General features: G+C 38.0%; 1 protein-coding gene and 1 long non-coding RNA gene across 3 annotated transcripts; one reads left to right on the top strand and one right to left on the bottom strand.

Moving 5' to 3' along the window:
- Positions 1 to 423: 423 nt before the first annotated feature.
- Positions 424 to 5,984, bottom strand: LOC149105237 (blastula protease 10-like). Its single transcript, XM_089299024.1, has 4 exons — positions 5,685 to 5,984; positions 4,706 to 4,885; positions 3,409 to 3,532; positions 424 to 1,469 (listed from the first exon to the last, which is right to left on the bottom strand). Exons 1-4 carry the CDS (start codon positions 5,734 to 5,736, stop codon positions 1,352 to 1,354), a joined length of 474 nt encoding a protein of 157 aa, XP_089155150.1. The 5' UTR covers positions 5,737 to 5,984; the 3' UTR covers positions 424 to 1,351.
- Positions 5,985 to 11,629: 5,645 nt separating this feature from the next.
- LOC149105236 (uncharacterized) lies at positions 11,630 to 21,075 on the top strand. Of its 2 annotated transcripts, XR_016210133.1 has the most exons (6): positions 11,631 to 12,414; positions 14,620 to 14,704; positions 15,093 to 15,214; positions 18,128 to 18,260; positions 19,278 to 19,399; positions 19,727 to 21,075. It is a non-coding gene; the product is annotated as an uncharacterized LOC149105236 (long non-coding RNA). The 2 variants fall into 2 exon arrangements; XR_016210134.1 differs by lacking the exon at positions 19,278 to 19,399 and having other exon boundaries at positions 11,630 to 12,414.
- Positions 21,076 to 25,334: the final 4,259 nt, after the last annotated feature.

The raw sequence follows: 25,334 nt of genomic DNA, 5'->3' as shown, positions 1-25,334 counted from the left end.
CCATCCCCGAGCAGCAGAGGTCGAATATCGTTTCCGTTTATATTTACCACGGGTTCCCTCAGAATATTTCCATTCACTACTTTCCTGTACAGCTCGGAATTCCGTAGGACTCGAGCATCGTGCATACTACCTGGATAACCAATTGCGGTGTCCAAGAACATTAGATTCTCTCCAACGACAGCTTGCATGATCACGCTATAGCGGTGTTGTCGATCAAAATAATCGAAAGGATTCTTTGGGGCCACTATTTCGATGTGAGTCCCATCAATTGTTCCAACTGCTTGGGGAATTTTACATTCATCTTGAAACAGTGCAATGGCTCTTGTCGTGTCATGGTGGTTGACTGGCAATTTGATAAAACGCCTTGAAAATCTGTTCAGCGCGCGGCAAAATTCTTTGGTGATTGTGACACATTATGACTTTCCCACATCAAAATGTGTAGCGACTTCGCGAAAGCTTCCACCTCCAGCCAACCTCCACAAAGCAATTGCCACTCGCTTAGCTGGAGGAATGACTTTTCGTAACCTCGTGTTTCTCCTTGAAATTTCCGGAGAAACAAGGTTAACTAACCGAAGAAACGTGTCCTTACGCATCCTGAAGTGTTCTTTCCAATAGCGGGACTGGCTCTCGTCTTCAAGCATCAACTCGAACCAGCCAAAGCGTGGACGACGAAGTGTCCGTTCAGTTTACATGCTTTGCAAGTGCATATGTGCAACGTTTAAAAGCGTTAATGTTGTTGATGTCGCTGTTGCCAGGGAATGTGTCAATAAACCACGTTGAAGGAATAAAAACAACCTTCTCCTTCTTCGTCTTATAGCAGTGTTTCTTCTTATGCAACGCAATCGGTACAGCAAGAAAAAAATAAGCAACGAAGCCAAATGTACATCCATCGCGACTCACTACAAACTGGCGCGAAAACTGACAGTCGTATGTCAACACTTTCTAACAAGCAAGCAGCGAATTTGCAGTTTGACCCCAACATGAATTCTCACATTCCAACACCTGCTACAGTGACGTCAAAAGCAAGCACGCTAGTTTGTAATCTCTAGCGCTAATCTGACCGTAATAACTGAGTTAACGAAGATTTGTTTAAAACGGTACGTTGCTCCTTGGCAGCAAAGAATTGCATATGACCCTGCTTTAATTTCTCTGTTTTTGTTGTTGCTTCTGAACGTTTTCGAACGAAAAGTGACTCCTTAAGGAAAATTGTGTCTGGTTCCTCAGTTGCAACTAATTTGACAAAAAAAAAAAGCAATTCACGGTAAAGGAATTGAATCGAGCGCTTTTCATGTACTGAATGATTAAGCATGTCTAGGCTTTGGTATCTATAATATAACCAATCAGAAACCGCTCATAGGCGTAAAGCTGGAAACTTACCGATCTCATGGGCTGCTATACCTACATACCAGCAACCGCCGCCAAGTGAAATGTACTGCAGTCGACCTTGGTAACCCACCTCTGAGGAGCATCTGCAACACATATACATACATTGAACTGTGTAAATCCCGTGCTCTCATTTTGAGTGGCATGTAACATATCCTATATGTCTACTAGTTGTGCAACGCTTTCTCTTGGTATGCCGTGGAATATTCCACGAGTCACTTGTATTTTCTCGGTATATACCGAGAAAATGCACCTGATAAGTGAAAAATTCTACGGTATACCAAGAGAAAGGGTTGCATAGCTATATTATATCATGCCATAGAAAACACAGTGGTCAACACAATCGATGTGACATACGCGTGGCGCACGATGGGAAGATTGATACCATACCGTCGAATGTACAATTGCTTTCCTGTGTAAATATGTATACCATTTTTTTAACGAATGATACCGAAACGTTTGCGCGAAGAAACAAAGTCACACTGATGTCAAAATGAGTAGTTAGATTCTTTTTCAAGCGATGACGTATTGTGTGACGTCATCGCTTTAAGCCGGCGTTCTGCATTCCTCTAGATAGTGATTTCTCACTTATTTCGTCGCGCTTATGTCCGTCGCGCTTATGTCGTGCACGATTTATCCCTCTGTGGAAGCGAAATGCACTCTGAGAGTTACTAAATGAGACAATTCCCCATCTTTGGTTTCGGGTGGATTTTGGTTTATACAGTATCGGATAAATTTGTGTTCACGGGCAAACTCATAATAAGAGCATAACCTCCATGCATACAAGTTTAGATAGACAAGTAAGTCGCACAGGCGATAGGTGAAGGCTATGCGGCTTTCCTTTGCTGTTTGTAGGATCAGCGGAGTGCTTTTAATCGATATATTACAAGTATACAGTTAAAACAACAAATTAATTTCAATTAGTGTTGCCAAATATTTTTAAAGATAGTAAGCTGTCGATTTCAGGGAGAGTAACTTTTCCTTTAATTTACGGCTTTCCTTTGCTGTTTGTAGGATCAGCGAAGTGATTCTAATTTCAGCTTTTAAACGAAGATTTGGAGTTGGATTTTAGCTTATACAGTGTCGGATAAATTTGCGCTCACGGGAAAACTCATAATAACATACGTTCGATACATACAATTTTAGGTAGACAAGCGGGTCGCACACGCGATAAGACAAGTATATGGTTTAAACAACAAATTAATTTCCGGTGAGGTAATTAGCTTTACCAAGTATCTTTAAAGATAAGGTGTTGATTTCAGAGAGAGGAACTTTTCCTTTGCTGCTTTCCTTTGTTGTTTGGAGGATCAGCGGAGTGCTTTTTATTTCAGCTTTTTAAAGTGAGATTTGGGGGTGGATGTAACAGAAATTCCCTTATTATGTATTGGAAAATGTAGTTATTAATCTTTCTTTTGGGTTGGTGCATCTCGCTGACCCCTAGCACATGGACTAACACAATGGACCTGGTAATGAACTACTTGAATGAACTACCAATGCAATGGACTACCCTAAATGTAAACCCCTAAAATTTCTCACACAAAATTTCTAACACAAAAGTTCTACAGTTTAAGTTTAAGAATCAGTTTGTCTGCTTATGTTCCAATCTTCTAGCAAAAATTTTTAAACGTCATCGCTTCTGCATGCATTGCGTGCCGTTTATTTAAAATAGCAGCAAATGTTCAATCGCTTATATTTAGGAATCGCCTACATACTATGGATTGTTCATGGTAAGTTTAATCCTTGAATCGCGAATGTCAGTTTAAAAATGTTTTTATCTGTTAAGAGTAGTCACGCATGCTTGAAAGCTATTTTAACGTCAAGGTCAAGTTCGAAACTCGGAAAAAGAACTTAAATGTTCATTACTCAGTGCAGTTGAACCCATCACGATCACAAATTCTTCATGTCTGAAATAAATACAAATCGAAAAGCTTGAAAAAGGCATTTGCTGGCACTTCCATCATGCATCCCGAGTTTCCCCTGGGCTATGGTATTGTATTCATGATGGAATAATTAGTTACGTCATACCCTCGTCCAATATGAAAGTAAGCATATCCATTTTCGTATTTTCGTTGTTGGAATCGAATGCAGGTTTGACTAGTCCACTGTTTCATAGCTTGGTTCAGGATGTTCATCATTCCAGCGTTCGAGGCTGCAAAGTGGAAGATGAGAAAACAAACTCAAACTTTGAACATCAAAATAGTGTTATATCTACAACAAATGATAAAAGTAGTGGAAACGTCGTTTTATAAATATGTTTTAATTTGAAGTAATCGAACGCCATGCATGAGACTTATTATTTCCCCCCCCCCCCCCCCCCACCCCTCCCGTTCATGTCAGTGTTTAGTGAACAATACGTTGTGACGAAATCTTTGTTATTATATACAATCAAACTGAAATTTACCCACTGAAAAGGCGCGAAATAAATTCTCATTAACAAGCCAGTCTAAGTAGCGGAAAGCCAATGTATTCCACAACATTGACAAGGATGGGAGTGGAGGATAAACTGAACAGATAAAATTCCAAACACTTCGGTTGTAACTTCTTACTCTTATATTTTAGACAAACTTTTTGAGGGTGTAGGGAAGCATTACAAAATCATATTCAATTCTATTCAATACGCAATTACTGAAACAATGAAGCTCATCTACTCAAACATAATCAGCAGTTTACTGATAATATTAAAACACATTTTAATGAATACTTGTTGTTTTAGCCCTGCTCTTCCTGTTTAAAATCAGGGCCATCCTTATCGAATTTCGTTCTAGTTCTTAGCTTCAGTCGAGACGTTTTACGGGAACTTAGTCATGAAACCAGAGTCGTTGTCAAGAGAAGTCTTGTTTCATGGTTAGACCCATGCAGGCTAGGCTTGTGTGATGGACGCGTTAACGAATCGTGCAGTCACGTTTCACTTTTTTTTTTATAGATTTATCTAGAAATTTGCAAATTACTCTTCAAATTCAAATTTTGTTTTGTACACCCCCTCTTTTGTAAGACGAATATTTAAGAAATATTAGTTTAAAATAGAGTAACGCCACGTTTCTCAACGGGCAGTTTAGTTCCATTGCCTTGTCAAAGGATGAATGTATGTCGGGTTAATTTTCAAATTTTATGATGAGGATTTGAGTGGAGCGGGAGTTTAAATTATGGAAAATTAAATACGTCTGGAAAATTCATGACATTATATTATCCTTTTATCATAAAAAACGCCATTTGGAGCGACCATCAAGCGTAAATTTAATACCTTAACTCTTCGATCTACTTCCCCACTGGGGCCGCCGAGGCCTTTTGTGCTCCTTTTTATCCTTACTCTACTTTTCCTAACCTATCTGGGGATCAACAGCGTAGATCAGCACTCCACCCGGCCACTGCTTGTTTAGAATTGAGCCTCTCGCATTTCCCGTCGCTTTATCAACGTCCAAACCTTTCATAGCAGCCAGCCGTTGAACAGTGTTAAGAACCATGTCTCCCTCGAATAATTTCGCATTTTTTATTCCGATGTTTTCTGTTGAAAGAGACACAAAACTCTAGAGAGACCAAAAATGACAGTTTACTACACTGTAATTACAACTGCAGTCGAGTCTGTCTGCCGATGACAGTATTTTTATTCTTTTGCTAAGTCTTAGAGCTTTAAGGTGGTTCTTTATATAAGCCTTATTGGCTTCCCTGGGCTTCCTTGCCTTATACATTGACATGTTTTAAATGTACGATTTATAAATGACAGAAAAATGAATAAAACAACCAACGCCTACATATTACAGACACCTCTATCTTGCGGACTGTTTACCTGGTCCCAGGAAAAACACAAACTCGCATAATTATCATCTCTGTCTTCAGTACACCGACGTGCATCTTACTATTTAGCACTCTGAACATAGCTTTTGTGTTCTTTTCGGATTATTGGTCCTTAGTAGCTGAAAAACGTCTTGACCACTTATGATTATTGGTAGTTCTAATAGTAGGATTTTATATGAAAGATCCAATTACATCGTGCCTACAGCGGATAATGTAAATATAAATAGCTTGTCCCATTTTAGCTAGGGTATTTCCGAAATTCTTTCATCAGTTTTGTTGTCGTGGCAATGCAAGAAATCATATTCGGAAACCACAGGTATCAACACCAAAAAACGACAAATGAACGAGAAATTCCTAACTTGATAAAAATTTAATTACTGAAAGAGGTAATTGGGAGTACGAGATTCAGTCAACACTGAAAGAAAGAAAAGAGGAAACCATTGTCCTTTTTTTTTTCTTAAAAGAGTTAAAATGATGTGAAACCATTAAATGTGATATATTACGCCAACCTTCCGGATTGCCGAAAACTGCAGCAACCATGGATAACGCAACGAGCCACATTTTCACCTTACACCAAGTTGTTGTAGTCAATAACGTGACTTAGGAAAGATGTTTTAAGATCCACAGTTTTATAGTTCAAACCTTGGTCCTTCAATTATATCAGATGGTCGTTTGAATAAACACAGCGATTTGCCTGAGACACACACAGCAAAGAACATAAGTTGTTGGTCGTTATGAACAAAGGAATAATATTAAAATTTAATCACAAAGTCTTAAAACATTTGGTGAACGATCTGAGAGAGAGCAGCTGTGTCACTTTGTGGCCGTTTGACATTATTAAATATAAATATAAAAAAATGAAACTAAGAATGAAAAGAAAAAACATAACAACCCTATCGTCTAAGGTGGCTGTTACTGCAATTCCACCACATACATCTATTACATGTTCTTTTGCTGTCAGTCCCTGTTTCTGCTATATTTGCTTTGTATTCTATATAGCTGCCCCTGAGTTACTTAAAACCAGTTAGTTGTCACTGGAACTTGTCGTCTTTAAGGACGTTCGCGCTAATTGTTTCTGTGCATCGTTACTGCGCACGCAAATTCACATGCCACGTCATGCACGAGGGCGCGTGCTAGGTAATAAAATGAACAATGACAGAGCAGATGGCCATTGCTATAGCTTTGCCTGGATTTAACGATCTTGGACGTTCGGTGACCCATATTTTTCTTTTGATGGATCATTTCCTCTACCGATTTTTCTACGTTTAGCGAAAAAATGAGGAACATCTATCAACTAAAAAATGAAATTTTATCGACTAAGAGTTTGAAGTTCTTTTTAGCTTTTCATTTATCTGTGCGACGGTTTTAAATGCCTCTTGAACGGTGAAGTTCTGTGAAAACGTTGGTAACATTTGGAGTTATTTACCCAACAGACCCACTTCTACGAAATATGACTAAGACCGGAATTGCCTCCGTTGGCTCACCGATATTTTTTAAAACTATAAACCAATGTAGACCATGCCGAATTACGTGCGCAAATTTTTCAAAATCAGGGTGGTTTTCCACGCGTTTTATCTCTGAAACGAAGTCGGTGACTCCCATTTTTTTTATTTTTGCATTTCTGACACAAGTAACTCATTATCTGACGGCAGTGAAAATTAAAACATGAAGATATATCGTCTGGAAAATTGTTCGCGCGAACGTAGTTAAGCCAGCATATCCAGGATCTATCGAAGCAGTATAAATATTTGAGCGATGAGCAGCGAGTGTTAAAACCATATCTATACTGCGTTATTTGCATCTGGTGAACAATCACTGAAACCTTCATATCTTGATGCAGCTACTAGCAGCTGAACAGCAGCTGTGCAATTTTGCAGGAGCGTAACATTATTAAATACAAATATTGGCATTAATGCCCCCAGTACGATGTTATTTTTTGGTGAAAAGCTGGGAGGTGATCGCTTAATTTTAAGCACTCAGAATCGTAATTGCAACGAAAGAGATGAGTGACACCCTCATTGGGGAATAGGGATATCATGGATATGGGATTCACTTTCCAGGGTGACTTTTCATTAGAAATATTAAATGTGATATGTTACACAAACCTTCAGAATTGCCGGAACTGTAGCAATCATGAAAAACGCAATGAACCACATTGATTTTCACCTTAACCAAGTTGTTTTAGGGTCCCCACCGTCTCGACATTGAGTTGTCGACAAGTAGTATTTGTTATCGACGACTGACTGTTATCGACAACTAAAACTCATGCATGCTCTCAAAGTGTGTGAGGTGAGTTATCAGCAATTAAACGCTGCATTTTTACTTATCGACAACTAACCACAGTTTCCATCTTCGAAAAGGAAAAATAGTTTGGTTGTCGACAACGAAGCTTTTGGCCCTTCTTCCCGTCGGTGGGATTCATTGGTTTAGTTGTCGACAACTATAGAACCCGGTTGTCAATGGACAGTGGTTTGGGCATCGTATTGTGTTTTTTTTGAGCATACGTAGTGAATGTTAGCTTCAAAGGTCTTAGACATCGACAACTAACACTCTGATGTGTGGAACACTCGCGTTGGACACAATTAGTGGTCGATAACAAATAGTCGTCTCTAGTCTGTGGAGGCCTTTAGTCAGTAATACTGAGGATGGACGGTTTGAATCCATAGATAAACGTTCAAACCTTGTTCCTTCAATATGCGAGATGTTCGTTTGAATAAACACAGCGATTTGCCTGAGACACACACAGCCATGAACACAGGTTGTTGGTCGTTATGAACACGCGCTTAATAATATACAAATTCAATCACAAAGTCTTGAAATATTTGTTGAACGATCTGGCAGAGAGCAGCTGTGTCATTATGCGGCCGTGTGACACTATTAAATATAAATATATAAAATAAATCTAAGAATGAAAAAAAAAACAAAAAACAAAAAAACAGTAACTTCAATTTCAACCCCTACATTTATTACTTGTTCTTTTGTTGTCATTTTGTTGCTGTTTAACTATATTTGCTTTGTATCCCATATCGTTGTCCCAGTGTTACCTTATTGTTACCTACTTTCGCGAGACTCATTTTTCACAACTTTCGAAATTTTCCAAAAATCATGAGATTAAATAGCCCCCCAAAAAGAGCTTCTCTCGAAAATTAACTACGCGAAATTTAATACCTGCAGATAATTCTTTAATCAGCATGGATGGTAAGCCTTTGCAACCACTTGACTAGCAGTGAGGGAAAGCTCTACGCTGCCAAAGGGTGGAAGAAAGCAGGAATCACTGGGGTTATAAATGGTGAGTCAGCTCTTCCTCCCTAGGATCCATCTGAGGAAATTGACAATTTCCTTCAGCTATAAACACAAATAAACTGTGTCCAGTACTCTGTACAGCTCTGCTTTGTTGCAAATGAACATGTCAAACTGTTTTCAGTTTCGTTTTGTAATACGGCTTTGGTCAGTGTCATTGGAAACTATTGCTATGGAAAATACAAAACTGTGCCAAGTCTGAGAGTAACTGTTTGTAAATGAAGACCAGTATTTTCTAATATAAAATTTTCGCGAAATTTACTTTCTATTAACGTATTTCTTAGCCAAATTGTGAAATTTAAGTCCCGCGAAATATGCCCAAAATGAACTTCCCGCGATAATAAGTTTCAATAAGTAAACTTTTCGCCATGGAAGGTTTTTTTGTTTATTTGGACCAACACATCCAAGATATAAGCAGTATAAATATTTGACTGATGAGAAAAGAACCGTAACGTTAACTACTGTGTTCGTGTATTTCTGGAGAGCAATCACTGAAAGCAACAACTACACAACCGAGCAATTTTTAATTTCTAAGGTACATTTCTTTTAAGGTTTTATTTCTTCTGGTATGTTGCACTGTATTCAATTTGTTTTTTTACACAAGTCAAGATTCTGGCAACGCCCGGTAACAGAAGTTCGAAGCAGGCGATCGTAGCATTTCAAGAAAATCAAATTTGCTTATTTTGTAGTTGTAATATTGCTGTTGTTCAGACAACTGTCTTTACACAACTCAACTATACCCTCCACCAAATAATTCTTTCTCTCTTCGTCTAATCATTTTTCTTATAGTCATAAAGTGCCAGCGTATTTCTTGCTTTCTAGATCTATGTAACCTTACATATACTTTAAAAGGAAAAAAAAAATTACAAACTGAAGTACTGCGACTCAATTCATTCAGTTTTTTTAATGGCTTAAGGTATACTAACAATATACAAACACACAGTTAACTTATTCTACAAAACACTTCTTTCAATACTTTTACAATAGCTGCAGATTACTTAATATTTACCCCTTCTGCTACTTAAGACACCCTGCCAATACATTACAAGTATATTTATCTTTCATTACACTGCTTTCAACACTTTTACAATTAAAATACTTTAGATGTATTTCCTTTGGACACCCTTAAAATTTGAGTATTAAAGTACATTTACTTCGCACTACTTACAATAAACTATTATAACTATAATTATTCTTTAACTATGATAACTATAACTATATATCTATTTATTACACTACTTTAAATACTTTGACAATTAAAATACTTTAGATATATTTCCTTTGGACACCCTTAAAATTTGAGTATTAAAGTACATTTACCTTGCACTACTTACAATAAACTAAGAGTAAGAGTAAAACATCATTTATATCAAGGCATGCGTTCAAAACAAGGCCCAACACTGCGCGAGCTCTGCTTGCATTTCCGGTTACGTACTCTCTGATAAGGAACATATTTAAAATATAAACAAACAACTGTGTTGGATAAATCTGGCCACGGTTGTGGAAGGTTTAATGAAATCAAAGCTAACAGAACACATCGATATATGCATGTAAACCGATTAACCTATTGAATAAAAAATGGGGCGACAAAAATCCGCCACGCAGTACACGACTAAAAGAAGAAATATGAAATACCCTTAACAATGATAATAATCCGCAGGCAGGTGAAAGGGGAGGAGGATGGAAAGATTTTGCTCGAGATCTGACCGAGTTGATGACGAGGGAGAGAAGAAAGAATTACTAGGAAAACACCTCAATATACTTAGTTAACCCTGACACCGCCCTATAACCTCATTAGGGACTTTAAGATATGGTACGGCTAGCCTGTAGTACAGCGGCAGATAATAAAGATCAGTTCCGGGACGTCATGACGCGCGTACCAATACGGCTTTCCGGCCGTAGCCTTGCTTTCTACTTGCTGTTTACTTCTCGTTTTAACGCTTTTTTCACTGTTTGAACAGCCTAGTTTAAAGATAAAGTTCTCAATCATAAAAATCAGTTCTAAGATCATTGTTTCTTTGTCATTTGTACAGAAAATTTGAACGATTTTAACACCTACCGCGAGATGATCAATTCAGTCATATTAGTGTCGGGCCGAACAGCCCTAGATAAGAAAGCTTCGTATGTTCTAATCTGAGCTATAATTGTTTATTACTGTTTAAAATGTATTTTATTATAATCGAAAGTTTTGTATTTTCGGGCTTATCACGTAATCGTTGTACGAACAACCTTTCCGTGTTGAAATCGAGCCTTTTTTTTTTGAGTTTATATTTTGTTTTGTGGTTGGAATTACTGGCGGTTCTATCAAGTTCTAAAAGGCAAATCCGAGTTCTGGCAGATGTAAGACGGATACAGGAGAAGGAAATCATTGTCATTAATCAAGCCTATTTCGTATGAAAGTAGAATAAACTCTGGTTTCCTTGAAAGTAGTCATTTTTGTAAAGACACGTAGAGACTGCACATGCCGTTGCCGTACCGCAAAATCTTAATCATTTGAGTTTGACGGGTAATACACCGTTGTCAGCCTAGTCCCTCACGGCCAAAGTAGCCGTAGTAGCACCTCGCCGTAGCGTATCTTAAAGTCCCTATTGGCTAGATTTGCAGTACCTGGGACAGCCTGACCTAGCGCGTTATCATGTGAGCACCATGCCTTGACATAAATTACATTATGTCTGCCGTAATGTCTGTTTTTTTACTCTAGATAAACCCTAAGACCGTAATAAACCATCACAAACGTTTTGTATAGGTATATGGCGACATCAGCACTCGATGTTCGTCATATACCATTAATAAGTCACTCTAAATTTTATGTAGAAGAGATAACAGGTTTCGGTTTCATGGCAAACAATTGACTCATTTATGTTAAGTTAGTTTGAGTTAATTAAGGTCGTGTACGCTTGCATGGTTATTACAAAGTTTGAGAGATACTTGCTTAATTTTCGAAAAGTTATGAATGTTGTCAGATTATTTGTAAGTTAGGTTCAAGTGATGTGTTTTAGAATATGCGTTAGTTATGTCCCTTATTGACAGCGCTGTGTCACTTACGTGTTAATTATTCAAAATGGATTAGCGCTAACATTAGATAAACTTTGATTGTACTACGAATAAAACATTTGGTGATACGTATAATAACGGAGCTCCGGCAGCCCGAAGGGCCGCCAAGCGGAGCCCCATACTCATATTATGGGAAAGAAAAGGAAACCCATGAATGAATTTTCTCATGGTTTTCATGGCTAGCGGTATTGCTCGTGGGCGCGTACGCACGACGACGACGACGACGACGACGACGGCGGAGTTGCCCAACATGGCGGCCATACTCCAGCTAATAGGTCGACAGAGACATGCACCCTCGGTCTCTAGCAGAAGAATGCCATTTTTCTTGGCGGAATTTTTAAAGAAAAGAAAACGCATTTCTATTTGTTATGTCGACAAACGATAGCGGAGGTTGATCTAATGTTTTTAAGATAGGGTTGCACTGATGGAATTAAAAAGAAAGCAAGAAGAAGTAGCGAAGAAGATCGCGAAAAAGAGCGGGCCAGCGCTGGGGAAGGAGGCGATACAGTACTGAACAATGCCGTGAATTATAGCGAGCCAAGGGCTAGAGAAAGGAAGTGAAATAATACCGAACAATGCCGTTAACCAAAGCTAACGAGGGCCATAGATAGGATGTGAAAGTACTCAGAGGACTGCAGTGCCAAGTTTTTAAAATTCGCGCGTTTGACGCTGTGCAGCCGTGCAAGAAAAGTCACATGATTTGGTCAGGTGATGAACAAGAGAAATCAAACATGTCCGAGTGTCACAAAACAGTAAACACAGCGGGAAAAAGTGGTTGATTCGTTGATCTATCGAAAAGATTAGTTCAGTTCAGTCTTCACAACTTTTGCTGCAAGTTTCTGCCTGGAAGATTTACACTGGCCGAACTGATATTGCCAACTTGCGGTAGGTGACTTTTGTTGTTGCGTTTGCTATGAAAATTAACAAGTTGCCTCGGCGATATAAGCTTATTTTCAATTGGAATCCTTTGAAAGTCTTCCTTATTTGAAACCATGCTGTGAGACAATTTATAAATTGTATCGTTTTAATTTCTCTCATCTCTAAACAATAGCAAGTGAATCGCTTTGTGGAGGTTGTTGTAAGTTGTAAACAAATTAAGCTTTCTGTCGATTTTCGTCGTCAACCTAAGCTTATAACCTCACGTCTAAAAATAAGCTTAACCAAAACCGTATTTGTAAACACGGCCGGGCGAGTTTTGAAGTTTTCTCTGTGTTAGTTGGCACAGCCGCCTCGTAGACTGCTATAATTTCTTCTTCTGTTGTTGAAAACTAAGAAAGGTGTACAAACCATTTTAAGCCGAAGCGAACAGGATTTGCTAAATTTACTTTCAACGTTCCTATGTGAACAGTTGCATATTGTGATTACAAAGTATGGAGATTTCCTCGTTTTGTTAGTTCAATTTATTCGGTTTGGCGAAATGCTTGGGTGAATTTCCAGGTTAATTTGGTTGAAGACTGGCAAAGCTACCGCCGATAAAATGACTGCAAAGCTAAATTAAGCCGTCGGCAAAAATGCACACTGTGATATTCAAATTTAAGCGTGAATAATTATTAAACTTTTAACACTGCAAGGTTAAACGAATTTTCTTTATCCTCTCTTTCATTCGGTTACCTTTCACTGAGAAGGGATTTGCTTTTGATATTCAGATGAAGTGATATGCATAATTATTGTGTTTATAATGTAGATTTCCTCGTTTTATTTTGTTGTCTGTCCAATTAGTTCGGTTTGGTGAAATGCTTATATAGTCCAAATGTCGAGTAGACGATTGTGTATGTAAATCCTGTGTGCAAATAAAGCTCTACTTTCATTTTGATTTACTATTTCATTTTATTAGTGCCACTGCTTTTGGCTGGGGGTACATGGGTTATTCCCCAAATATGCAGTATTTACACTTAATATGGAAATGTTCCACAAAAGTGAGATAGTACTAATGGAAAAAAAAAATGCGAAGAGCTTTACTCAGTAAATTGAACAGTGTAAGTGACATTTACATACTTAGAAAAAATTTAGGGCGTAGAAGTTCTTGCCCTGACCATTTCTCGGTAATAGAAATAAGTTTTACATACATACATACATACACAATTTAGTTGGTGAGAGCGCTCTCCTCTCTCCACACACACACACTCTCTCTCTGCTCTTTTCTTCACACTAATTTTGTTATTAACTACATTGTAACTCATTAACCGAATGTCACTCACTGTTTTCTTTGTTGTGCATGCATACTTTTTTGCTCATCGAAGAGAGTTTCAGTTTCTTCCTGGCTGTTTCCTTTGTCCTGTCCAGTACCAATTCCTTTGTAATATAACTTTGTGAATTCTCTATTCTCCTTAAATTTTATCTTGTCAGGGTGATAGAATGCACTCTCAGAGTGTTCAATCATTGTTTTCAGTCGCTACAATTTTCAGGAAAAAAGCAATAGTTTTCTCAATTTCCTTTTACTCTGTGTTAGGACCTTTTAGCATGCTCGTAATTGACCCATGGGCATAATTTTGAATAAAGTAAAGAATTAGATCTGTTTTAGTGTTAAGTATTTTTAAATTATTATGAATTACATGTAGGCATTTCTTTTTAGTTTTTAGTTTTTATTTTAGCTGCATGTGATGTTTTATGATTTTACCGACGTATACCATGTAAATGTAAATAATGCACTAGAATTAGCCAATCAGAGTGTGCATTGTATCAGCTTTAAACACAAACCATATGTAATAAATGTATGTAAATGATATTTTTATGACAGGGAACTGGACAGGGCAAGAACTTCTCTTTCGTTTGTAAATTTATATATTCATTCCTCTCATTGCTGTCAAAATGTCTTAGGAACCTTCATTTTTGATTGTCCATTATTTTACACCATACCTAGCACAGAAGCTCACAAAATCCTAACTAATAACCAACATGTGTGTATCTCTGGCCTTTGCTGTGTACTACATGTATATTCTGTTATCCTGCCTTAACTGCTAGAAACAATTTTGACAGAGCTGTTTCAACAGTTTCACTTAAATTAATTCCCAGTAACAGCGCTACATGTGGCAGTGTTATTGGGTATGAACTTTATGGAGGGTTTAAATTTTTATTTTTTTATGATTACAGGAGACAACAAAATATACATGTGTATACATAACCTGATGTTGGTGTTGGTTGCGAATCGTAGTTCATAATAGTCATCCTATTACAGGTAAGGGGGAAAAGTTCAGAAAGTTTAGAACATCTCTTCCCCCAGCACACCTTCTGTCCACAGGTGCAATTATTGAGAGGTTATATATATACACGAAGAGTAATGTAAAGTTATAAACTTAACATTAAAATCTGACATTTGAACGCCTCCTTTGCTAAAATTAGTCACGATTTAATTGTTATCACTCCCTGTGAATTCATAGAGATTTCAGAGGCAAATTATCACCTAATGTGGAAGTCCTGTCTTCAAGTTAGGGAAAATGACACAAAAAAAGTTACAGTGAAAGTAAAGAGAATTGTGAATGTTGATGTGGTGTACTTTGTACATCTGCATGTAAAGGTATTTGGTGAGTGCCAAAGGCATAACATTTCATGCATTGCTTTTTCAGGACAAATTATATAACAGTGATGTTTTAAGGTGTGATCTCAAAAATAATGAGTACATTGTCCAGGCAGTATCAGTTTATGGAAGGCATATGCAGACAGTAAGAGGAACTGTAAGCATTACCAGGTAAGTTTGTTTTATGCTTTTGACTTCTTGTACTTGGATTTTGTGTCATTTCATCACAAGAATAGGTGATGAAAGATGCAATAGTTGTTGCAGTTTATTTTTGAAGGCAAACTTATAAGTCTGCCTATGCTGGATAACAGCCATGTGTAAACTGAATGTAAAGCAAACACTCTGTTAAAGGTGGGGCAACCCTAAAACCCAGAAACTGGAAGCCGGAATCCAGAACGAAAAACTGGAATCCAGTAACCGGAAACCAGAATCCACAAATCAAAGAAAACAAGTTCTTCAAATACTCGAAAATTGTTTTGCTTAGGTTTTTGCCTGTAAAAAATAAGCGGCCAAGTAAAAAGGACCTCAAACTGACACAAAAATTCCCCATCTGTTGAAATTTGTGCAACCGTTATTTCTAGGTAAGTCTGCATGCGAGCCAAGTGGCCCATCAGGCCAGAGCTTATCCCGGTTTCTGTAGCATGAAGTGACTAGGAGTATTTCTACTCCCCCCTGGATGGGATGCTAGTCCATCGCAGGGTTACCCCCAGCATTAAGCTTGCCGGTACCCATTTATACACCTGGGTGGAGAGAGGCACTGTGAGAGTAAAGTGTCTTGCCCAAGAACACAACACAATGTCCCTGACCAGGGCTCGAACCCGGACCGCTCGATCCGGAGACGAGCACACTAACCATGAGGCCACCGCGCGTGAGGGCTATAATAATTATGAGAAATCTTAGTAAAGTGCATCATAATTTAATTCCAAGCAACCTGAGAGCGTCTAAAATAAGCTTGCTGGCAATTAACGGCATGGCCATGGGCAGAGCGTGGTTCATGTTCTACCAGTGTTTTTTTTTTTTTTTTTGTGGTCGGTGACCAGACCCAAACTTCCTCTCAGCCAAATTTTGAATCATGCAACCTGTGATGTTTATTCGCCATAAGCTGTTGAAACGTTAATACAAGGACAATGTTATGGATATTGTTTTCTTTATTTGTGTATAATATATATTTTCTTCTGGTTTTATCGAAGCGTTGGATTCAAAGGGAAATAAATACGCTAAAAACGCTAAAAAAGGGTATTACGTCAGCCATGGAATGCGCTGACGTTGCAGCTTTGATTTTCGCTACGTGACAAATACACTGTAAGATCCTGTTTACTTTGCAAGTTTATTTCGCCAGAAGCGATGGTCATTAATTTATGTGCAATTTTGTGAGTATTTCTTGTGGGTTTCGGCAAATGAAGCAAGTTCTTTGGCTGTTTCATCGCAGCGAGTTAAGAGATTTGAAGAAAAATTAAGTATTTGCCGAGGTAAACAAGAGCTTGCCAGAACTTGCAATGTTTAAGTCAGTGCTAGGAGAAAAAACACAACCGTTCCAAAATTAGCTGTGGATAATGTAAACCCCCCTGATTGTGTGACTTGCGTGACTACTTCAAAGCGCAAGCAAATTAAATTTTGACGTTTCAGGAAGAAAGCTGTTTATTAAAAGCATTATTAATAGCGTGACACTCGTTTCCTTTTGTATCATTCATGGGCATGTCCCGAGCGAACTTCCAGATTAAGACCATTACATCATCATAGATTTCGCAAAGGCTAAGACTGATGGTACAAGAAGGTATGACACAGTTTGTGTTGATCAAGTGATGTGTTTACAGTAATCAATGAATCATCAAGGACTGCTTTGGAATGTGCACTGTGTTGTGACTGTAGTATTAACAAAACAGTTAAATTTTAAAAGCGCGGTTATAAGATTTAAAAGATCTTCTTGCCATTTTGTTTAATAAACGATCTGCAATTTACCAGAGGTATAAATTTACCCTTCATGTCTAGTAGATACTGAACAAGATAGAAAATGTCATAGAGAACAGGATGTCTGTCAGTGGCAGCCCCCTGTACATTGACGGTCACACCCCCCACTTTCAAAGTTCAAAGGCTAACCTGGCTCATCTTAATATAATATTTGATTTGTCCAACAGATACCAAACTAGTTCTGGATCAACACAATTTCCACACTGATACTGTGACAAATCAGCATTTCATATTCTTGGCGGCCATCATATTAAAACAATTTATAGAAATGTTGCACACTTACTTCCGTCTGCTTCTCACTTGCTAACAGATCGGACCACATGTTGTTAAAAGATGCTTAAAGACTGCCAGAAACTCACCACAATAGCTTGTTGTTATTGTGCTACTCACCAGTCCTCTCATAGCAATTTGATCTAGGCAAGAACTGCACTCTCACCAGGGCCAGGTTGAACAAAAGATGGGTGACTAAGCCTTTGAGCAGGCTCTTGTGTTTGGGCCGGGGGCATGAGTGGCAAAGCTGCATGAAGGCACTCGCTGACATGCCAATGCAGAAAAACACTAGACACTTATTTAGCCTGCTCAGGCACTAGAGACAGATAGTAGAGCCTGCTCGCAGGCTATGAGTAACTCTATCCACCTGAAAAATCACTAACCCTGACTGGAAGGTGATTACCCAATGGATAGCTTTATCCAGCTTTTGAACAATTGGGCCAGATGTATAGCTAAGGGTTGTTCAGAACTAGTCAAAAATTTTTTAGCAATTACAGTTTGTAGCTGAAGTAAAGCCAAGAAAGTAAATAACAGCAAAATAGTTTTTCCCCATATTTATTTATTAGACATTGCTGAAGTGAATTATTTCTATCATCATTCATAATATCTGGATTCAGGATTCTAGTTTCCAGTTCCGGATTCCAGTTTCCGGATTCAGTTTTTTAGGGTTGTCCTTAATGATGTATGTGCATGTTAATCTTGAATAATCTGAAATTTCAGAGAGGTTAAAAATATCATATCATATCTGTGATGGTTCTGTATCTGTTGGTGTGCAACGATCTATACCAATATTTCAACGTAATAATGTACAGTGTATATTAATTAACCAAATTATGCTGTTTTTAGTTGACCAATGCTACTATTGTAATGTGATGCTGAAGCCCACAAATTGACAAACATGCCCAGTGTCAACTTGTCAAATACATGAAGTGGCCAGACAGTTTAGATTACAAAATTTTCTGAAAGTTGGAATTACCAGGTAAGATATTTCTTAAACATTATTTTATAATTAATGATTTCTCAGACATTGTTTTCTTCAAGAAAAGATTCATACCCCACATGGAGGTTTTTTTCTCTATTAGAGCTCTATCTTTCTGATACTTTAATTTGGAATTTTTGAAGACTGGCCATGAATGGGTGTTGGGTGTGAATATCTTCTGGTACTACACATTCAGATTTACATGTAGTAAGCAAGAACATCAGTATTTATCCTGACAAACTCTGATTTTCTTTTGGAAGCTGAACTCATATGCAGTTGTCCAGTTATATGTACAACCAAACAGCCTGGATGGCCCTTTGATTGGGACTGGGCACATTGTTGTAACTTGCAATGTTCCAGTTTCTTGTTTAAAGCAAATTGCATTTGATCTCAAAAGCAAGTCGCCAATTTCATTTCAGTTATTAAGTTTTCTTTGCATCTCAGGGCAGAGCCTGCCACTGTGAAAGTTGGGGTACCAGCCCGGGGCAGGTACTTTGGGAATTTCTGGGTGGGGATGTGCCACTTGGACCCTGGAACCCTTAGCCTATACCAGAGCTAGTTCAGCTGAATTTTGCTACCCTATACTAGAGTAAACTCCCCAAATCCCCCCATCTATCGACACTGTTGAGGCTGATTTGCGTAAATTTAAACTTGCTGATTTGATTTTTTTATATTTTTGAGTGGCAATTCCTGGTTTCCTTAGTCTAGATAAAATCTTCAACCAACTAGTCAATTTTGTGAAAAATGATACCCTATTCTAGACCCAAATGCTCTGATTTATATACCCTATCCTAGAGTAAACTGCTTGAAAACCATACCCCTCACAGCAGCACAGACCTATATAGCCCATATATGGCAGTGCTGCCCCCAGGGGTACCAGCCCCTAGCATTTGATTCACTAACACTCAGTAAACAACTAACAATGAAGTACACTGTATATCAAAGAAAGGAATGTCATCTGTTAGTGTGTAAAGATTATAATAAATTATAATCGATATGTTTTTATCTGAATAACAGTGGTGTTCAAGTAGCAGCTACAGTATGATTACATGTCTGTTCCTGTCATTCGATATATGAACAGTTTACACATGGGCAGCCTGTATTAAGACATCAAAGATTTTCAAAGCAGCCATGGCCTGGTGAGATATTTCTGAAGAAATATAAATTTAAAGTCCTTATGATTGCTTATAGGCATTGATTTTTATTGTAAACAATATCTTACTGAGTGATTTTTTCTTGTGTACTAATTGTTGTAGAACACAGAGATCACTACAAGTATGACAGAGATATTAAAGTGTGAAAAGTTCTATAAACAAATGCATGCAGGAACAAATTAATTTATGATGGATGCAGCTTCTGAGAGATCCCCAATGTTAATGGAACATACACCGTACATACATGCAAAAGAGTTCAATAATTTATTACTTAAGATTGCAATGATTTGTTTGGTTTCTCTGTATTTACAGACAACTTGATGGGATTATAATTTCTGCACCAAGGTCATTGAATAAACTGACTTAGAAGTTGAGTTCTGCAACCCATCCTGTGTGTTGTAATACCATGGCTGCAACATTGTGACAGATACACTGTATTACGTTATTAGAAACACATATATTAACTAATTATTTAAGATGCCTGTTAAATTAATCAGTTTTTCTTAGAGATAATTTACTCATGGTTTATTTAAATAATTGCTCTTTTGGCTTTAAAATGATATTTATCGTGTTTGTAAATCAATTTTGTGATAATCTGCATTGGACATGGCATAAATTAATATTTTGCCAACACGAAATGGAGACAGACAGCCTTGCCATTCGCAACGTCCAGTAAGGCTAATTTGTTTCCTACTGTTGTACAAATAGTGTTCTCTTGTTTATAAATTATTTCAATCTGTTGTTTAAATGATTGCCTCATAACCCCTATGTCCAGTTTGGTGCATGTAGGATATTGATGTATTGTTTATCCATTTTGCTGTAAATTATCTTAATTGATGTGTCAATCAAAACATATCTTGGGTATGCTGGGCTCCTCTGACAAATGTACCTATGCCTCATAACCGTTGAGTGCATTTGGTTGTGTAGTGCAGACAAAATGCATGTACATAATATAACTTACTCTTCGCTTGCTTATAATTCTTGGTATAATTTAATCATAGCAAAATTAATTAATGGAACCCAATAACAGCTCCTGTAGTCCACAATCTCAGTCAAGAAGAAGAACGAATCACATTGAAATTGAATAATAAAATTGTTATGAGAAGCCTATGCAAGTATTCATGATCAGCAAAAAAAATATCATAATTACCATTCATGCAAGAGTGATTTTGCTTATTGCAAACCCTTTCAGCAGGAGGAGACTCCAGACAAAAGTGAAGATGGCTAAATGTATCTTTGGGGACAAGTTAGAAAACAAAACTTTCCAACTTTTCACATATGTATACTATTTTGGTATTTTTGTGAGATTTCATTTGATAGAGATTTAGGGACTGAGTATTGTAACCACTGCATTTCAATCAGTCCCCACAGCAAAAAAAATGTTTAAACTTCTTTTGTGTGGGAGTCCCCATGTTAACTAAGAAAGAATATAATGATTAATATAACAATGTCTTGTCTTTCTGAATAAGGTAGGAAAGAACAGGAAATGCCACCAAAAAGCACAGAAGACAGTTCTGTTATGTGATCAAGATTTTTAGTGGCTTCCCAGAAATCCTTGAAATCATGGCTCTATATTTCAGAATCACACCATCTTACACCTCGATCTGCTGATGTGATCCTATTTCCGGCTGAAACTATTAAATAGTTCGCAATTTACCTCACATACATCTTCGATTATTTTATTAGTAACAGCATTCCAAAAAGTAACTGAGGAGCTCCGCTTTTAGGTTCGGCTAAATCTATATATTTAACAATTATTCCATGAGCGCGCGTTGGCTATGAGATGGTAAATAACCAACGAGGCCCGTAGGGCCGAGTTGGCTATAACCAATCTCATATCCAGCAAGCGCGAATGGAATAATTGTTTAATTAAATTCAGTGCTTTTGTATTTTTGGAAATATAGCTTCATTTTATTGGATTTTAATTTTACAAAACGACCCGAAGTCGATGTGACAAAAACAACAAGTGGGAAATCACATGACATTGGCGGCGTTTGTAAAATTAGTTGAATGAAAAATTTGAAAGCGAAGCAAGCGAATTTGCTGAATGAAATTACAATCACGTAGAATTCAAGGAAAGTCTATCAAATGAAGGAGATATAACCCTGGTCAGAAAGTTTGAAAAGCGTTCAAGTTCGAGTCATGGAAAAAAGCCGAATAATTGTGCACTTGCACATTGCCGTCGTAATAATGCCGCGGAAAACTTTGATCGCAATGTGACACAGACGTTGTGCCAAAATTATTCTCGACAAGACCCCTTTCAGGATTCCCTTGCTTTGAAAGCCTTGGCATTTCGAGCTGTATGTGTGGAGCTCATTATTGGCCAGATTTAGAGTCAAGGACAGAAACTATCTTAGCGTCAAATTCATCTTCAGAATCTCCGAGGCCACCCTGGTGATTTTTCGTGGCTGGTAAAGAACCGGGCTTACTTCGGTTCAGCTCAAAACACTCAACTCCTAGAGGTGTTTTTCGCAAGGACAGAATTGTTGGCGCTAGCTGTCGTTGATTCTCTCGTCGTCGTCGGCCAAAAAAGAGACTGAGATGAAACTAGATCGTCCTCTGTAGTTGTGCGGGATTTTTGCTCTCGGCCGATCCGAGCTTGCTTAGTCGAACAGTTTCCTCATCTGCTCATTGGAAACTGGTTTCTTATGGACTACGCCGGCAATTATGCCTGTTTTCCTGCGGCCTTTTACAAATGCATATGCTCTAATAATTTATTTGCCTGGTCAGAGATAAAGGAAAACGGTTTTTTGTGCGGCGGCGTGCAAAGGAAATGATCAACCGGCGGCTCTAATGGATTTAATCAATGAACTTTCGCAACACGTGTCATCTTTCTTCCTCGCAGACGAGTAAAAACACTTCAACTGAACAGTCAGTTCTTCTTTTGACTTTTCTTATATCGGTTTCGAAAATTTGGTGCCACCAGGACTAGCAAGCCATTCTGTTAAGGTAAACATTGTTTTTCTCACATAATCTTCATGAATGCGTAAAATCTCGCCGGCAATATTTTAATTTTGCAACTTTAAGGGAAACTTAACTTATGCGTACCGTTAAATAACCTTATCTCGAACTTTGTGGCTTTTTTGTTGTTACTAGGACGGCATTGTCCATAATTTCCTGTATTTCCTGTGTAGATAGCTCACCGAATGTGCTTTTTTTCATCCATTTTTTTTGTCCACGAAACTTCGCTTCACGCGAAAAAGCTCATGCCGAGCGACATTTGCCGCTTTCATTTCCATATAATGTCAAACGCAGGTATAATGGCTGGTAACCGAGATCCAGTGAACCAATCAGAAAGCTAGAATTGCATTATCCGAGGCTGAGAACTTAATAATACTTCGATGTCGTTTGGAGTGAATGTCATCCTATCACAAACTCTGTCAGCAGACCAAAAGCTGGGACATTTAAAAGAATGGCATCTATAAAAGGAATCCGAGTTTTGAGAGGTGTTGTTAGCAATATTGATGTCGTGCCCAGCCCCAAAAGTAGGTCCATATTTGCCAGTATCATATAGGGCGTTTTGACCCACTGTCGACAGCAATTTTTCAGGATAGTAGCCATCTTTTTTGGACAAAGAGAAAATGAAAGCTGTGGGATCCTTCATGTAACCTTGAGAACCTGTTTAAAAGTAAGAATAATGATTACCATTATAGCGTTGTTTATTCCTTTAGAAATTAAAAAACAAATAAGTTCAACTTTCCTCAATGAAATTGTACTATTTTATTTGACTTTTACTTTCTATGTCCATTTACTGTTCCCGCTATTCTTAGAGCGTATGACACTTATTCAGAACTAAGCAATTAGTGTCGAAAGCACCTGCAGCGTCGTTGGAAAGCTGGCGTTAAGAAAGTCGAAGAATTTGGAAACGCAGACACAAATTGAAAATTCGCTTGCCTTCAACAGATTGATAATTGACTCTGACGTAGACACCGAGATGAATAGGTTCGCAAGAAGAGTGCAGATTAAAATTTTTCGGGCTATCTTTTGATATCCTTCAGCTTTCAGTTATTCCAGACGTTTTTTTTTTTCCTGTTTTCGTGTCCCCCCTCCCCAGATATTAGTGTCTCGGCTCAGAAGGCCCATCCAAAAAATATTACGAAGTTGTATAAGCCAAGGGCATTTTCGGTGTTAAGTACAGGGCATTTTTTGAGAGTCCTATCTGTGCTCGTGCCATGATCACGAACAATGAACAACGTGGCGTAAAGTTGACGGAGTCAACAGCTGATGGTGGTTGCGGAAATCGAGCTAAGGCGCTAGTGGCTCCCAGGTGAACGGGTGAGGAGGAATGAGCGCGAAACGTGCGCACGAAAAGCAGTTGTCATTTCTTCCCAGTTCCGCGCGTTTATTTTCCTACAGTGTATTTGTTAATAAGTGCCAGGTTACGATTACCAAAAGAGTCTTTATATGCAAGAAGATAATTATCAGAATTACATTGACGTCTTGACTATGCGAGCAGCGAAAATTATTTTGACCAAAAAAAAAATTAACGAAGACGAAGACGAAGAGGAAGACGAAGAAGTTTCAACACTCATTTCTAAAATTTTATAGTCATTCTTAAGCCTTAGTATTTTTTTGTTACCCCTGATTGGTGATGTGATCAGACGTCGAAGACGGAACTGGATTGGACATATTATGAGGAAGTACAGAGAATACCACTGTGTTACAGCATTGGAGTGGATGCCAGAAGGAAGGAAGAAGACCAGGTCAACCCAAAACAACGTGGAGGAGGGTGATTGAAGAAGACGCGCATTTGGGTTGCAGTCGTAGGCGACTGTCAGGGCTCTAGGACCTCTAGCTGCAAATCGAAGTGGATGGAAAGAAAATGTCGAAGCCTTGTGTGCTTTATGGCATGGTGAGATATAGGTAGGTATAGAGTACTACTGATTGATACTCACTCTGCCAAGAGACGCCAGCATATCCTCCAAAGATATAGTTACCAACACGGATAAATGTAACTGTCGGTCCTTTAAAATCGCATTTGGAATGGAAGGTGTAAGACTCCCAGCCATCCGTCATTGCTCGATAGCATTTCACCCATTTTCCATACTGGGTGACCGGGCTAAGGAACGATTTCATTGTATTTATGTAACTATGTTTCCATAATCACCAAGAATGGACGACTGACTGAGTCCCTCTGCCGCGCAAAAATAAAAAAGAACGTATTAATTGACAAGGAGCTATAAGAAATGAAATGTTTACCAGATAATGTCTATATTTCTTAAGAATAGAAAAATGTGTCCGTGTTTTTGTCGATTTATGGAAACACGGGTGAAAGTTTGGAAGAATTAGAAATGCTGTAAAATTATAAACTAGCTGCTAGCCTCCGTAGCCGTCGGGATTTGGCGCACAAAAGCTTTGTTTCGCTACATACTATTCTTCTCTTGGTTTTCGTTTGAAGCTCCTCCGCTGAAACAAAAGACTTGCACACGAAATCACGCCAGAGTACTTTCTAAATGAATTATATAACAGAGTTGAAAAACGTATGGCTAAGCCAGACCACATTTTTAACAAAAAGCAGCAATTTGAATAAAAAATACTGGGTTGTCCCTAGAAATCAGAAAGAGGCTAGCAAGACTAAGAAAAAAAAGACAATTCATTTCAAGAAACTGGGGTTTTAGTTTAGTTTATCTCATTAGTCATACTATATTTTAGATCAAGTGACCAAGCTTACAAAAGATTTCGGAAAAAAACAAAACTTAAAAAAGGTACTTAATTCCAAGTCATTTACTTCTCTAAGTACGTCTAGTTCATAATGTTCCTATGGTAGACTGTTCTGACATTGACCACACCAGTTCACCAATGATTGAACCATGATTAGTTTAATACCATTATTGTAGCATGTGCTCTGACTGAGATGTAGCATTGTTCCATCAAATACGTACTGATGACTGGAAAGTGGAGTGAGACAACGCTCATATTA

This window comes from Orbicella faveolata, unplaced genomic scaffold (assembly GCF_042242905.1).
Source record: "Orbicella faveolata isolate gen_17 unplaced genomic scaffold, um_ofav_v1 contig_34, whole genome shotgun sequence".
Taxonomy (NCBI): Eukaryota; Metazoa; Cnidaria; class Anthozoa; order Scleractinia; family Merulinidae; genus Orbicella; species Orbicella faveolata.
The sequence above is the reverse complement of the archived record's forward strand: the minus strand, read 5'-3'. Positions and strand labels throughout refer to the sequence as shown.